This window comes from Bombina bombina, chromosome 2 (assembly GCF_027579735.1).
Source record: "Bombina bombina isolate aBomBom1 chromosome 2, aBomBom1.pri, whole genome shotgun sequence".
In the NCBI taxonomy this organism is placed as follows: Eukaryota; Metazoa; Chordata; class Amphibia; order Anura; family Bombinatoridae; genus Bombina; species Bombina bombina.
In genome coordinates this window covers 476,035,461-476,053,226 of record NC_069500.1, presented here as the reverse complement: position 1 = coordinate 476,053,226, position 17,766 = coordinate 476,035,461, and the positions used below count along the sequence as shown (strand labels likewise).

At 41.3% G+C, this 17,766-nt stretch overlaps 1 protein-coding gene across 1 annotated transcript in view; it reads right to left on the bottom strand.

Moving 5' to 3' along the window:
• Positions 1–6,756: 6,756 nt before the first annotated feature.
• The window catches only part of CORO1C (coronin 1C), a gene marked incomplete in the record, with an annotated part of 336,830 nt that continues 325,820 nt past the window's right edge, over positions 6,757–17,766 (bottom strand). The window contains 2 exon segments of the mRNA XM_053702142.1: positions 6,757–7,544; positions 8,284–8,532. Coding sequence (XP_053558117.1) covers positions 7,407–7,544; positions 8,284–8,532 — 387 coding nt within the window.

Here is a 17,766-nt window from a genome sequence, read left to right as displayed (position 1 = left end):
GTTGGATGTTTGAATGGACCTTGGAGTAGAAGGTCCTGCCTCAGCGGCAGAGTCCATTGTGGAAGGGATGACATGTCCACCAGATGTGCATACCAAGTCCTGCGTGGCCACGCAGGTGCTATCAAAATCACCGAAGCTCTCTCCTGCTTGATCTTGGCAATCAGACGAGGGAGCAGAGGAAAAGGTGGAACACATAAGCCAGGCTGAAGGACCAGGGCACTGCTAGAGCATCTATCAGCGCTGCCTGGGGATCCCTTGACCCGAAACAGGGAAGCTTGGCGTTCTGACAAGACGCCATCAGATCCACTTCTTGTTTGCCCCATAGTTGAATCAGCTGGGCAAATACCTCCGGATGGAGCTCCCAGTCTGCCGACTTAGAAAATTCGCCTCCCAGTTCTCTACTCCTGGGATATGGATAGCTGAGAGATGTCAAGAGTGAACCTCTGCCCATAGAATTATCTTTGAAACCTCCAACATTGCCAGGGGGCTTCTTGTCCCCCCCTGATGGTTGATATAGGCTACAGTCGTGATATTGTCCGACTGAAATCTGATGAACCTGACCGCAGCTAGTTGAGGCCAAGCCTGAAGAGCATTGAATATTGATCTCAGTTCCAGAATGTTTATCAGAAGGAGGGCTTCCTCCTGAGTCCACGAACCATGAGCCTTCAGGGAGTTCTAGACTGCGCCCCAGCCCAGAAGGCTGGCATCTGCCGTGACTATAGTCCACTCCGGCCTGCGGAAACTCATTCCCCTGGACAGATGGACCTGAGAGTACCACCAGAGAAGAGAATCCCTGGTCTCTTGATCCAGATTTAGCAGAGGGGACAAATCTGTGTAATCCCCATTCCACTGATTGAGCATGCAAAGTTGCAGTGGTCTGAGATGTAGGCGGGCAAACGGAACTATGTCCATTGCAGCTACCATTAGACCGATTACTTCCATACACTGAGCCACTGACGGCTGAGAAGTGGAATGAAGAGCACGGCAGGAAGTTAGAAGCTTTGATAACCTGACCTCTGTCAGAAAAATGTTCATTTCTACTGAATCTATCAGTGTTCCTAGGAAGGAAACTCTTGTGAGAGGGGAGAGAGAACTCTTTTCTTCGTTCACCTTCCACCCGTGAGACCTCAAAGGCCAGAACAATGTCCGTATGGGACTTGGCGATTTGAAAAGTTGACACCTGTATCAGAATGTCGTCTAGGTAAGGAGCCACCGCTATGCCCCGTGGCCAAAGAACCGCCAGTAGGGACCCTAGAACCTTCGTAAAGATTCTTGGTGCCGTGGCTAACCCGAAGGAAAGAGCCACAAACTGGTAATGCCTGTCTAAGAAGGCGAACCTGAGGAACTGATGATGATCTCTGAATTGGAATGTGGAGATAAGCCCTTCTGGATCATAGGGAGGATGGTTCGGATAGTCTCCATCTTGAAGGATGGGACCCTGAGAAATTTGTTTAGGATCTTGAGATCCAAGATTGGTCTGAAAGTTTCCTCTTTTTTGGGAACTATAAACAGATTTGAATAGAAGCCCTGCCCCTGTTTCTGCTTTGGAACTGGGTGGATCACTCCCATAACCAGCAGGTCTTGAACAACGTAAGAATGCCTCTCTCTTTATCTGGTTTACAGATAATTGTGAGAGATGAAATCTCCCCTTTGGAGATGAAGCTTTGAAGTCCAGAAGATATCACTGGGAAACAATCTCTAATGCCCAGGGATCCTGGACGTCTCTTGCCCAAGCCTGGTCGAAGAGAGAGTCTGCCCCCCACTAGATATGGTCCCGGATCGGGGGCTACTCCCCTTCATGCCGTCTTAGAGGCAGCCGCAGGTTTCTTGGCCTGCTTCCCCTTATTCCAAGCCTGGTTAGGTCTCCAGACTGGTTTGGAGTGGGCGAAATTTCCCTCTTGTTTTGCATTAGAGGAAACTGAAGCTGCGCCACTCTTGAAGTTTCGAAAGGAACGAAAATTATTCTGTTTGTTCCTTAACTTATTGGACCTATCCTGAGGAAGGGTGTGACCTTTTCCTCCAGTAATATCAGAAATGATCTCCTTCAGACCGGGCCCGAATAGGGTCTGTCCCTTGAAGGGGATGTTAAGAAGCTTAGACTTTGAAGTAACATCTGCTGACCAGGACTTAAGCCATAGCGCCCTATGCGCCAAAATGGCAAAACCTGAATTCTTAGCTGTTAGCTTGGCTAAATGAAAAATGGCGTCAGAAATAAAGGAGTTAGCTAACTTAAGAGCTTTAATCCTGTCTAGAATATCGTCTAACGGGGTCTCCACCTGTAGAGCCTCCTCAAGAGACTCAAACCAAAAAGACGCTGCAGCAGTAACTGGGGCAATGCATGCAAGAGGCTGGAGAATAAAACCTTGATGTATAAAAAGTCTCTTAAGGAGACATAGTAACATAGTAACATAGTAGATAAGGTTGAAAAAAGACTGAAGTCCATCGAGTTCAACCTATACAAATCTAAAATACTTACAAAAAGCTCCAGTTAAGCTTAAATAACCCCATTAAAATGTGACCCATTTAATACTAGCAATCATATCCATGAATTTTGTTTATATACAGAAATGTATCCAGACTATTTTTAAATGTATCTATGGTATTGGCATTCACTACCTCCTTTGGTAATGAGTTCCACAATTTTATTGCTCTTACAGTGAAAAAACGTTTCCGTTGCAGGAGATTAAATCTCCTTTCCTCCAACCTTAAATTATGACCTCTTGTCAGAACCAATTTTCTTGGAATAAAAAGAGCTTCTGCCATCTCTGTATATGGGCCTTGAATATATTTATATAAAGTAATCATGTCACCTCTCAAGCGCCTTTTTTCTAAAGAGAACAGACCCAGTTTGGCTAGCCTCTCCTCATAGGTTAATTTCTCCAATCCCCTTATTAGCTTTGTGGCCCTTCTCTGAACTTTTTCTAGTTCTGCAATATCTTTTTTAGCAATCGGTCCCCAGAACTGCACTCCCATCTCAAGGTGAGGTCTTACCAGGGCTTTATATAATGACAGAATTATGCTTTCCTCCCGTGAATCAATGCCTCTTTTAATACATGCTAGTATCTTATTAGCCTTTGAAGCCGCTGCCCTGCATTGTGCACTCATCTTTAGCTTGTTATCTATTACTACTCCCAAATCCCTTTCCTCCTGTGTTTGGCTAAGTCTTGTCCCATTTAAAAAATACATAGCCTGCTTATTTTTACTTCCAAAATGTAGAACCTTACATTTTTCCGTATTAAATCTCATTTTCCATTCACTTGCCCATAGTTCTAATTTTAGCAAATCCCTTTGCAAAGAGAGTTCATCCTGCTCTGACCTAATGACCTTACTTAACTTAGTATCATCTGCAAAAATAGAGATGTCGCTATTTAATCCTTGCTCCAAGTCATTTATAAAAATATTAAAAAGAACAGGGCCCAGTACTGATCCCTGGGGGACGCCACTGATTACCTTTGTCCAATCTGAGTATGACCCTTAAATTTTTTATCCATAGGATCTAGGAAAGCACAACTGTCCTCGACTGGGATAGTTGTATGCTTAGCTAGGGTGGAGACTGCTCCCTCCACCTTAGGAACCGTCTGCCACGAATCCCATATGTTGGCATCTATGGGAAACATCTTTTTAAAAGCAGGAGGGGGAGAGAACGGCACACCTGGTCTATCCCATTCCTTAGTAATAATTTCCGAAAACCTCTTAGGGACTGGAAAAATATTGGTGTAAACAGGTACTGCAAAGTATTTGTCCATTTTACACAATTTCTCTGGAACCACAAGGGGGTCACAGTCATCCAGAGTCGCTAAAACCTCCCTAAGCAATAAGCAGAGGTGTTCAAGCTTAAATTTAAACGCTGTCATCTCAGAATCAGACTGAAGTAACCCCTTTCCGGAGTCTGAAATGTCACCCACAGATAGAAGCTCACCTGCCTCGGCTTCTGAGCATTGTGAGGGTATATCGGACACAGGCAATAAAGCGTCAGAAAGCTCTGTATTAATTCTAGCCCCAGAGCTGTCTCGCTTTCCTTGTAGCCCTGGCAGTTTGGAGAATACCCTTTGTGAGGGTAGCATTCATAACTGCCGCCATGTCCTGTAAGGTAAAAGAATTAGACGCGCTAGATGTATTTGGCGTTACTTGAGCGGGAGTTATAGATTCTGACACATGGGGAGAGCTAGATGGCATAATCTCCCTTTTTTCAGTCAGAGAATCCCCTGGAGATAAATCTTTAAGCGCCATAATATGGTCTTTATAGTTTATAGAAATCAGTACATTTGGTACACATTCTAAGAGGGGGTTCCACAATGGCTTCCAAACATATTGAACAAGGAGTTTCCACTATGTCAGACATGTTTAACAGACTAGTAATGAGACAAGCAAGCTTGGAAAACACTTTAATAAAGGTGAAACAGCAATTAAACAAAAACGTTACTGTGCCTTTAAGAGAAAAAAACTAGCACTGAAACGGCAAAACAGTGAAAAAATTACAGTAAAATCTTTGAAATGTTTACAGTGTGAATAAGGGACTAAAGCAGCATTACACCCACTTGCAAATGGATGATTAACCCCTTAGGCCCAAAACCGGATTGAAAAACGTTAAAAATCAATTGAGCACCATGCCACAGTTCTGCTGAGGCTCCTACCTGCCCTTAAATACGATTTTGTGCAGAAATAACCCCTTTGAAATGGTTCTCAAATGCCAGAGGACTCTTCTAGTGAAGCTGGATGTCTCAGTCTGTATTAAAACTGCGCAGTTAGAGCGCTAAAACAGGCCCCTCCCACCATGTACTGGATGTCAGAGGGGCCTTAAGAAAATACTCCTAGGAGTATCTGACTAGCCATGTGGAAACTAGGCCCCAAATAAAGACTTATCTCCCTCAGAGAAAAAAACGTCCTTTTTATTTGAAATCATGTAAACGTTTTGTTACTAAGCAATATGAATATCAACATGATTATTACCCTGTTACGTAAGCATGATCCCAGTCGCTATTAAATCACTGCATCAGGCTTACCTCAAATACACAAGGCTCTGTCAGCATTTTCTAGAAATAAAAAACTGAACATACGTCAAAGCAGGTAATCTGCAGGCCGTTCCCCCCAACTGAAGTTTTCCCATATTCATCAGTTATGTGTGAGAACAGCAATGGACCTTAGTTACAAACCACTAAGATCATCAAATCTCCAGGCAGAATTCTTCTAATTTCTGCCTGAGAGAAAAACAGTACAATGCCGGTACCGTTTAAAAATAACAAACTCTTAATTGAAGGTAAAACTACACTAAGTCACCACATATCTCTTGATACTTCCTTTCTTGTCAAAGTTGCAAGAGAATGACTGGGAGTGGCAGTTAGGGGAAGAGCTATATAGACAGCTCTGCTGTGGGTGTCCTCTTGCAACTTCCTGTTGGGAAGGAGAATATCCCACAAGTAATGGATGAACCCATGGACTGGATACACCTTACAAGAGAAATAAAGTACATTTAAAAATAGAAGTTGATTTGAGTCTTAAAATTAGTTATGTGTTGGTAAGTTCACGAATATGCTAATCAGATCACAGCTGCTATATCAGTGAAAAGTGTACCACAAACACAAATAATTCATCATAAATAAGTGTTTTTATATTTAGCAAGACCCTGGAAACAAAGCAGTTGGCCCCTCAGATTACTTTAGTACAGACCATATATATTAGGTAAATATGTATAAAACTCATGTACGGACACATTTACCTCCTGCAGTCAGAGGTAGGCGGCTTTGCTTAAAAAGACAAACACAAGTTAAAATATTTTTCCATAGTAAAATATTTTTTTTAAATAAGCCATTTATTTTTGTTTTGAAGCTAAAAGAAAGTGAAGCTGGTCGTTAACGTCTGATTGCTCACTGGCTGATAAGCAGAAATCCCGCTGCTTAATTAAAAAATACAGACCCACCTCACAAGCATAAAAACAAAATACAAAAAAAATCTTAGTATAGGAACATCCGTTTTTTTGGTTTTTTTTTACATTTTAAAATGTAATTTCAAGACGCAAGAAAGGGAAAAAAAAAAATGTGTCCCTTTAAATGAATTAGGTGAAAACATTTAATAACACTTCCAGTGTAGTATAATAGCAGTAAGTGACAAAGAACATAAATAACTTTTCTTGACGTTTGTAAGTATGTGTTTTACTTGACACAGAAATTGAGAAAAGTTGTGAAATTAAGAGATGATCTGCTGTGCTGTTGCTGTCAAAAGGAAACACAAGTGGGTTAAATATGTGCATTTCTTCCCCAGAATGCTTGCCTGGCCTCAATCTCCCTTTGAATAAGGGTAATGGTATGTTAAAGGGACTACAAGACTGAATATCTATATTTGCATGTGGAGCTATGGCAAAACATATTGAAATAAAAAAATAATAATGTAGAACTGATACCGTTAATGCCGGAAGAAAAAATAAAACAAACCTCAAGATTCCCAGACATGGAGACTTGATTGCTGCTGCACTGAAAGCTTGCATTTTTTTCCCTTCAACTATTAAAATAACCATTCACAACACTTTTGTCAAACACTTCCTTTACATGGAACAGAGGGAATTGGAGAGAATACTATGGCTTCCTTTTAGATTAGAGCAAACTAGGTTATCTTACAGTACAGACACACTGCAAAAGACAAATTCCACATATGATAGCATTCCACTCGCCATTCTGTTATACACGCTATAGCAAATGAAACCTCTCAAATCAGACTCATTAGATTTAAAAGAAACCCCGTTGCACAATAATAGCAAAAAGATTTATATAAAACTTATGAAGCTTTTATGGGTAATTTTCTTGCAATTCCAGACAGTGTAACACAGTGCTTGTTGCTTTACATTAAAAATAAAAATTATTATAAGATGCATGGTCCCAATATTACAACCTCAAGGAACGTGGTACAGGTCTTTTGGCAAAAAAATAAAGATTGTGGCATTGGTCCATCATTTACAACCCCTAACCAAAAAAAAAATAAAAAAAAAATCTGAACCAGAAATTAAAAAACAAAGTTTGTACTGATTTCAAAGCCAGGCAAATATTGTCATGTAACACTTTAAAGACAAGGGTAAAAATCTTGGCTTATAATGAACAAAGTTTATTTTAACCAGTGACTTCCTTTAAATGCTTTCCTTTTTGGAATAGGAGGATCACTTCAGGTGCAGGATATCAAGAGAGTAGTGGATTGTGACACTCCAGGAGTTGTGTAACTGGCAACTAATGAACCCCCTAGAGTGTCACAATTATATCTAAAGCGGGAGGCGCCTAGTTGGAAAGTCTCTGTGTTAAACTGGGAGTCGTGGTTGGAGTCCATGTTGGAATGCTGATCATAGCTTGGGCCTCAAAGAAAGGTGATGGTTGGAATGTGAACTGGCAGTAAACATCACCAGTTGAGCCAATGGCTTGGTCTGCTCAATCTTCACATTCGTCATTGTTGGAGAGTCCAGCAATTAGGTCCTCTAATTTGGAGATCCGTTCTCCTTGTGCCTTGATGGTTTCTTTCATATATTTTAGCTCCTTCATTACTTCTTCCATTTTACCATCGTTTGGCTGCATTAAGATAAAAAGGAGGTAAGAAAGGAAGAGGGAAAAATGTCACAATAAACTATAGATGCTGAAATAGGAAAAAAAGTAGAGACATTTCTTAACCTGATCTGCTTAAAGGGAAAATAAAATTGTATTTTAAATGCATTGGACTGAATGTGGTTATAACGCATCATTGGCAGCATTGTGAGCACATGTGAGAAAGAAGTGTGTGCTTATTGCTGAACTCTCACATGATCATGAGCCCTATTTAGTAATGAGAAAGTACTAAATAACTTTACAAACCGCTCTACAATGCAGTAATGTTCATCTTTCAGACATCTGTTTTTAACCAACTCAGTTTATTTTTCCTTTCATGTGACAAAAAGCAAATCTGCCTTCTCATTGCCCACTGCAATTTCCTAGATATTCTTTTGAATATTTTATAAAGTACCTTGGAATAGAGTGACATTCAAGTCTAAAAATAACATGCTCTATTTTGTTAGAGAATTATATTTTTAACCCATTACTATGTGTATGACCATGTTGCAGGTGTTTTAGTTGTTTTTCAGTAGCAGTCCAGATGAGGATACAGCTGATAAGTCAATCAAGAGGAGTAATGCTCTAGTCTCTGGAGAAGAATAGGTCTGTTTCAGACGTGCAATTCTGACTGCATAATTAACCCTTTCGAGGGAGTTAAACATTTTAAAGGGACTAAGCTTAAATTTACCTTTAAGCTGGATGAGTTCAGTATATATGTACTTACAGGATGAGATGCTTCTCCTGATCCAACCTTGTTAGTGCTGGCAGTCTCAGTCTTCTTCTGTGTTGTTGCTTTGCTTCCTAGAATGTTCTTCTTGACTACATTAAGGTCTCGATTCTTGCTTGGCACATAACCATCTTTTAGAGATATTAGGACGGGGTCTGCATTCTTTCCATCAAACCAATCCTCCGCTTCAATAGGAGCATCGGGGCCAGCAGTGTCAGGGTACAAATCATCTTGGAATAAATCAGACTGGAGACAAAAGTAAAGGATGTTTTTTATAAAGGATACAGATTTATACACAGTCCTATGGCAGGAAAACGTGGTCATTTATCGTCTAAAAACTAAATTTATGTTTACCTGATAAATGTATTTCTTGACACGGTGAGTCCACGGATCATCATCTATTACGGTTGGGAATATCACTCCTGGCCAGCAGGAGGAGGCAAAGAGCACCACAGCAAAGCTTTTAAGTATCACTTCCCTTCCCACAAACACCAGTCATTCTACCATGGTAAAGGAGAGAAAGGAAATAACAAGGTGCAGAGGTGCCTGAGGTTTATATAACAAAAACTGTCTGAAAAACAGGGAGGGCCGTAGACTCGCTGTGTAAATAAATAAATCAGGAAAACAAATTTTGTTTTCTTTCTAATGACACAGTGAGTCCACAGATTATCATCAATTACTGTTGGCAATCAATACCCAAGCCAGCGGACACAGATAAGGGAGGGACAAGACAGGTAACCTAAACAGAAGGCACCACCGCTTGCAGAACCTTTCTCCCAAAAGAAGCCTCAGCCGAAGCAAAAGTATCAAATTTTAAAGATTTTGAAAAAGTATGCAAAGAGGACCAAATTGCAGACTTGCAAATCTGTTCCACAGAAGCATCATTTTTGAAAGCACAGGAGGAAGAACCAGACCTCGTGGAATGAGCTGTGATTCTCTCAGGAGGTTGCTGTCCAGCAGTCTCATAGGCCAAACGAATAATACTCTTCTACCAAAAAGAAAGAAGTAGCCGTAGCTTTCTGGCCCTTGTGTTTCCCAGAGAAACAAAGCCGAAGACTGACGAAAGTCCCTAGTCGCCTGTAAGTAGAATTTCAGCCCACACACAACATCTAAATTGTGCAACAAACGCTCCTTATGACAAGAAGGATTAGAACACAAAGGAACAACTATTTCCTGATTAATATTCCTGTCCGAAACAACCTTAGGAAGGAAACCTAACTTAGTACAAAGAACCACCTTATCAGAATGAAAGATAAGGAGAATCAAATTGCAGTGCTGAGAGAAGAAATGGCAACAAAAAATAAAACCTTCCAAGATAACCTCTAAATATCTAAAGAATGTATAAGCTCAAACAGAGCCTGATGTAAAACTTTAAGAACAAGGTTAAGACTCCATGGAGGAGTAACAGGTTTAAACACAGGCCTAATTCTGACCAAGGCCTGACAAAAGGACTGCACATCTGGCATATCCGCCAAATGCCTGTGCAACAAAATAGACAACGCAGAGATCTGACCCTTCAGAGTACTAGCAGACAAACCCTTCTCCAGACCCTCCTGGAGAAAAGCTGAAAACCTAGGAATCCTGACTCTACTCCAAGAATAGCCTCTGGATTGACACCAATACAGATATTTACACCATACCTTATGGCAAATCCTTCTAGTCACAGGCTTGCGAGCCTGGATCAATTTCTCAATGAACAACTCGGAAAACCCACGCTTAGATAAGATTAAGCGTTCAATTTCCAAGCAGTCAGCGCTTCAGAGAAACGAGATTTGGATGAAGGAAGGGACCCTGAAGTAGAAGGTCCTTCCCTCAGAGGTAGTCTCCAAGGTGGAAGAGATGACATTTCCACTAGGTCTGCATACCAGATCCCGCAAGGCCATGCCAGTGCTATAAGAATCACAGACGCCCTCTCCTGCTTGATTCGAGCAAAGACTCATGAAAGGAGAGCGAACAGAGGAAACAGGTATGCTAGACTGAAATTCCAAGGAACCGCCAGAGCATCTATCAGGACGGCCTGTGGATCCCTTGACCTCGAACCGTACCTCGGGAGCTTGGCATTCTGCCAAGATGCCATAAGATCCAGCTCCGGCCGCCCCCATTTGAGAGTGAAGCTGGAAACCACCTCCGGATGGAGTTCACACTCCCCGGGATGAAAAGTCTGCCTGCTCAGAAAATTTTCCCAATTGTCCACTCCTGGAATGTGGATCGCAAACAGCAGTTGTGGGTCTCCGCCCACTGAATAATTTTGGTCACCTCTGACATGGCCAAGGAACTCTGAATTCCTCCCTGGTGGTTGATGTAAGCCACCAATGTTATGTTGTCCGACTGGAACCTGATAAACCGGGATAAAGCCAACTGAGGCCAGGCCAGTAGAGCATTGAAGATTGCTCTCAGCTCTAGGATGTTTATGGGGAGAACCAACACCTCCCGAGTCCATAGACCATGAGCCTTCAACAAACCCCAGACTGCTCCCCAGCCCAGTAGGCAGGCATCCGTGGTCACAAGCATGTTCCCTGGGAGAGGTGTTCCTGAGACAACCACCAGAGAAGAGTCTTGTCACCTGATCCAGATCTATTCGAGGAGACAGATCCGCATAGTTCCCATTCAATTGGCTTAGCATGCATAACTGCAGAGCCCTGAGATGGAACCGAGCAAATGGGATGAGGTCAATGGAAGCCACCATCAGACCAATTACCTCCATGCACTGAGTCACTGATGGCCGAGTAGAGAACTGAAGGACAAGGCAAGATTAGAAAATCTTGGCTTTTCTGAACTCTGTCAGAAAAATCTTCATCGATAGGGAATCTATTATGGTCCCTAAGAACACTATTGGAAAAAAAAAAATAGAAGACCAAGGAGCGCTACCAAAAGCTAAAGTGTAACTGTATTGGATAGTTGTAGCTGTGAAATAATATGTTGTATCTAATATGAGATATAAAAAAAAGAGAATTGATAAAAGAAATGCGGGCAAACTCAGAAACTTAACCACAGATGCCAAACAGTCCAAATTTATCAAGTCTAGCTTAACACTAAAAGCATGATATGCTAAAATTCATGAAATGCTTAAATACATATATGGCTAAAAAGGTAAAAACAAACATATCAAAATATGATTAAGTTCTAAAATATAATTTAATACAGTGCCACAATTAATAAGGTCGACCTTAAGAAAAATAAAACACTTCAAAGACAAAACAATTAATACAATTCAATAAATAATTAACAAAATAAGAGCCTGTGGAGTAAATCAACAGGACGCAGTAAAAGTCTATATAGAGTTCAAAGTCAGTGTGGTTTCCAACACAAAAGTACTGATCATGAAAGGGTGTTCTTTGAAGTTTCCTAGATGGCGAAAACCTTTGTGTTTGATGTAATATCCTCCTATGGGAAAGGAGAAATCCACTTAGGGCAGTATCACAAGGCGTTAATGGAAACAATGATAAACCTCTGTATCAGTCAGTCAGCTGTGCAGTAATTGTCCGAAATGGATAGAATCCACCAAACCAGACCATATGAGAATGCAATATATATTACCGTAACTTTTGACAAGTGTCTCAATGGCCGCAAACTGAATACACGCTGATCAGTCTGGATGTATACAACAAGCCAGAAACGTCAGAGGTGCCGTAGCCCGAATTCAGGAGCACCAAACAGCAAGATCACTATGCAAGTTACACTGAACAGGTGTGCTCCGTTAAGGAGTCAAGTGAGCAACGCGTTTCAAAATAATCTTTTTCAAGCTCTTACCGGGGCATTCTCTTCAGTGTCATTTTATACCTATTCTTTACTCCTGATTGGTTGATATTTGAACCTATCAGATAATAGCAACATTGTATACTCTGTTACAATTCAATATCTTATACTCGCAACCTATAAATATAATACAAAAATTACCTTGCAGTCACTAAAATACTGATATTAAAAAAAACCTATTTGCAAACTTCATCTCATAACATAATGGATAGCATGCTGTGTATATGTATGTTCGAGTTGTCACTTATAAAATAAGGCTGCATACTTATAATTGGATCTAGCAACCGAATATCACAATTAAATTCTAACTATTATATTAATGATACAGAATATCAAGATGACTATACTATATATACAAATTAACTGAACAATGACCAATTGTCCCTAAGAACACTACCCTTGTAGTTGAAACCAAAGAACTTTTTCCCAGATTCACTTTCCATCTGTGGGAGTGAAGAAAAAAAAAACAAGATCTCCGTATGAGAGTTTGCTTGTTGAAAAGATGGCGCCTTAACCAGGATGCCGTCCTGATAGGGTGCCACTGCAATGCCCCGAGACTGAATCACTGCCAACAGAGCCCCCAGAACCTTTGAGAAAATTCTGGGAGCTGTGGCAAGGACAAATGGAAAAACCACAAAGTGAAAGTGCTTGTTTAGAAAAGCGAATCTCAAACTTGTGATGATCCTTGTGAATGGGAACATGAAGGTACGCATCTTTCAGGTCTATGGTCGTCGAACTGACCCTCTTGGACCAAGGGAAGAATGGAACATATAGTTTCCATCTTGAAGGACGGTACTCTGAGGAACTTGTTTAAACATGTCAGGTCTAAAACTGGTCTGAAGGTCCCCTCTTTTTTGGGAACCACAAACAGATTGGAGTGGAATCCCAGACCCTATTCCTGTGTTGGAACTGGAACCATTACTCCCAGGGCGGAAAGATCCTGGACACAATTAGAACGTCTCATTTTATCTGGTCTACAGATAATTTTGAGAGGAGGAGGAAAAGTCTTGAACTCTAGTTTGTACCACTGGGATACGATGTCCACTGCCCAGGGATCCGGGACATCTCTTATCCAGGCTTGGGCAAATTAAGAAAGTCTGCCTCCAATTGGATCCGCTCCCGGATTGGGGGCCAGCTGCGGCTTTCTTAGACTGCTTCCTCTTGTTCCAAGACTGACTAGGCTTCCAGGAAGACTTGGATTGTTCTTGCTTGGAGGAGGGAGGGGAGGGATTACCTCTAAAGTTGCGAAAGGAGCGAAGATTACTCTAACGTCCTTTCTGCTTATTCTTTTTATCCTGAGGAAGAAAAGATCCCTTTCCTCCTGTGATATCTGAAATTATTTCAGCCAAGCCAGGCCCAAACAAGGTCTTACCCTTGTAGGGGATTGCCAAGAGCTTAGACTTAGATGAAACATCCACAGACCAGGACGTCAACCATAAGGCTCTGCGAGCTAGAACCGCAAAACCAGACATTTTTGCTCCCAACTTAATGACTTGTAAGGAAGCATCCGTAATAAAGGAATTGGCTAACTTAAGAGCCTTACTCTTGTCCTGGATCTCCTCAAGAGGAGTATCTGTCTGAATAGAATCGGACAAGGCACCAAACCAGTAGGCTGCCTGCGCTGGCGACAGTGGCAACACACCGCAGGCTGCCATTGGAGACCCTGGTGAACATACATTTTCTTAAGCAATGCCTCCAACTTCTTATCCATTAGAACCTTAAAAGAACAGCTATGGGAATAGTGGTCCTCTTGCCAAAGTGGAGATCGCCCCTTCCAACTTAGGGACCGTCTGCCACGACTCCTTAATGGAGTCTGCTATTGGAAACATTTTCTTGAAAATTGGAGATGGAGTAAAGGGAATTCCAGGTCTCTCCCACTCCTGTGCAATAATTTCTGTAGCACGGCCTGGTACAGGGAATACCTCCACCATGGAGGGAGCATCAAAGTACTTGTTCAGCTTACTAGACTTAGGGTTGACTACGACAGCCACATCGGAGTCATTAAAAGGTAGCCAAAACCTCCTTAATAGACGGAGGTGTTCCAGCTTAAATCTGAAGGATACAACTTCAGCATCAGAAGGAGGAATTATACTGTCAGAGATCTCACCCTCAAACGCTACCAAAGTGACTTCCTCCTCCGACTTCTGAGAGGAAGCACCCCGAGTAGCCACAACTGGATCAGAAACCTTACTCACTGATTCTTTAAATTTCCTTTTGCGCCTTCCCTGCAGCATGGGAAAAGCAGAAAGTGTTTAAATACCGCAGAGGATATTTGGGTAGCAAAGTAATACACTTATAAACGCCCCATACCGTAAAAAATGTTGAAGTGCCAGGTTTTCTCTTTAATATAAAAAGAAAAATATTTTAGGCACTTACCTGAATGCAATCTGGCAGAAGGACAGCTCACCTGGTTTGAGAGGGCACCATCCCTCACATGGACCTGTGGATAAAGAAAGAACCGAGTAAGCATACTCAGGCTTTCTGATTAGGGCAGCAAACTACTTGAGAAAGCGCAGTGAGGATTGTACCCCACAAGTTCCCAATTTCTTAAAAGCCACCACTGCCCTACTGAAGAGACTGATGTGGGTAACGGCTAGACCCCAGAAAAAAATCAGAGCAAACCTACTGTGCTTAAAAAAAAACAAAAAAAAAAAAACAATTTATGTAAGAACTTACCTGATAAATTCATTTCTTTCATATTAGCAAGAGTCCATGAGCTAGTGATGTATGGGATATACATTCCTACCAGGAGGGGCAAAGTTTCCCAAACCTCAAAATGCCTATAAATTCACCCCTCACCACACCCACAATTCAGTTTAACGAATAGCCAAGAAGTGGGGTGATAAGAAAGGAGCGAAAGCATCAAATATAAGGAATTGGAATAATTGTGCTTTATACAAAAAAATCATAACCAACACAAAAAAGGGTGGGCCTCATGGACTCTTGCTAATATGAAAGAAATGAATTTATCAGGTAAGTTCTTACATAAATTATGTTTTCTTTCATGTAATTAGCAAGAGTCCATGAGCTAGTGACGTATGGGATAATAAATACCCAAGATGTGGAACTTCCATGCAAGAGTCACTAGAGAGGGAGGGATAAAATAAAGACAGCCAATTCCGCTGGAAAAATAATCCACAACCCAAATAAAAAAAATTGAAATAATAAGCAGAAGAATCAAACTGAAACAGTTGCCTGAAGTACTTTTCTACCAAAAACTGCTTCTGAAGATGAAAAAACATCAAAAAGGTAGAATTTAGTAAAAGTATGCAAAGAAGACCAAGTTGCTGCTTTGCATAATCTGATCAACAGAAGCTTCATTCCTAAAAGCCCAGGAAGTAGAAACTGACCTAGTAGAATGAGCTGTAATCCTTTGAGGCGGGGACTTACCCGACTCTACATAAGCATGATGAATCAAAGACCTTAACCAAGACGCCAAAGAAATGGCAGAAGCTTTCTGACCTTTCCTGGAACCAGAAAAGATAACGGAGACTAGAAGTCTTTCTAAAATCTTTAGTAGCTTCAACATATTTTAAAGCTCTTACTACATCCAAAGAATGTAAAGATTTCTCCAGAGAATTCTTAGGATTTGGACACAATGAAGGGACAATTTCTCTACTAATGTTGTTAGAATTCACAACCTTAGGTAAAAATTGAAATGAAGTCCGCAAAACCGCCTTATCCTGATGAAAAATCAGAAAAGGAGATTCACAAGAAAGAGCAGATAACTCCGAAACTCTTCTAGCAGAAGAGATGGCCAAAAGGAACAAAACTTTCCAAGAAAGTAATTTAATATCCAGAGAATGCATAGGTTCAAAAGGAGGAGCTTGTAAAGCCCTCAGAACCAAATTAAGACTCCAAGGAGGAGAGATTGACTTAATGACAGGTTTGATACGAACCAAAGCCTGTACAAAACAATGAATATCAGGAAGATTAGCAATCTTTCTGTGAAAAAGAACAGAAAGAGCAAAGATTTGTCCTTTCAAGGAACTTGCAGACAAACCTTTATCCAAACCATCCTGAAGAAACTGTAAAATTCTAGGAATTCTAAAAGAATGCCAGGAGAATTTATGAGAAGAACACCAAGAAATGTAAGTCTTCCAGACTCGATAATTAATCTTCCTAGACACAGATTTACGAGCCTGTAACATAGTATTAATTACGGAGTCAGAAAAACCTCTATGACTAAGAATCAAGCGTTCAATTTCCATACCTTCAAATTTAATGATTTGAGATACTGATGGAAAAAAGGGCCTTGAGATAGAAGGTCTGGTCTTAACGGAAGTGTCCAAGGTTGGCAACTGGCCATCCGAATGAGATCCGCATAACAAAACCTGTGAGGCCATGCTGGAGCCACCAGCAGTACAAACGAACGTTCCATTAGAATCTTGGAAATCACCTTTGGAAGAAGAACTAGAGGCGGAAAGATATAGGCAGGATGATAATTCCAAGGACGTGACAACGCGTCCACTGCTTCCGCCTGAGGATCCCTGCATCTGGACAGATACCTGGGAAGTTTCTTGTTTAGATGAGAGGCCATCAGATCTATTTCTGGAAGTCCCCAGATTTGAACAATCTGAAGAAATACCTCTGGGTGAAGAGACCATTCGCCCGGATGTAACGTCTGGCGACTGAGATAATCCGCTTCCCAATTCTCTACACCTGGGATGTGAACCGCAGAGATTAGACAGGAGCTGGATTCCGCCCATACAAGTATCCAAGATACTTCTTTCATAGCTAGAAGACTGAGTCCCACCTTGATGATTGACATATGCCACGGTTGTGACATTGTCTGTCTGAAAACAAATAAACGATTCTTCAGAAGAGGCCAGAACTGAAGAGCTCTGAAAATCTCACGGAGTTCCAAAATGTTGATGGGTAATCTCGCCTCCTGAGATTCCCATACAGCTCCCCAACCTGAAAGACTCGCATCTGTTGAGATCACAGTCCAGGTTGGACGAACAAAAGAGGCCCCTTGAACTAAACGATGATGTAACCACCAAGTCAGAGAAGATCGAACACTGGGATTTAAAGATATTATTTGTGATATCTTTGTATAATCCCTGCGCCACTGGTTCAGCATACAAAGCTGAAGAGGTCCCATGTGAAAACGAGCAAAGGGGATCGCGTTCGATGCAGCAGTCATGAGACCTAGAATTTCCATGCACAAAGCTACCGAAGGGAACGATTGAGACTGAAGGTTTCGACAAGCTGAAACAGACTTAAGACATCTCTTTTCTGTTAGAGACAAAGTCATGGACACTGAATCTATTTGAAAGCCCAAAAAGGTTACCTTTGTCTGAGGAATCAAAGAACTCTTTGGTGAATTGATCCTCCAACCATGTCTTTGAAGAAACGACACAAGTTGATTCGTATGAGATTCTGCAGAATGTAAAGACTGAGCAAGTACCAAGATATCGTCCAAATAAGGAAATACCGCAATACCCTGTTCTCCGATTACAGAGAGAAGGGCACCGAGAACTTTTGAAAAGATCCTTGGAGCTGTTGCTAGGCCAAACGGAAGGGCAACAAACTGGTAATGCTTGTCTAGAAAAAAGAATCTCAGAAACTGATAGTGATCTGGATGAATTGGAATATGAAGGTATGCATCCTGTAAATCTATTGTGGACATATAATGCCCTTGCTGAACAAAAGGCAGAATAGTCCTTATAGTCACCATTTTGAATGTTGGTATCCTTACATAACGATTCAATATTTTTAGAT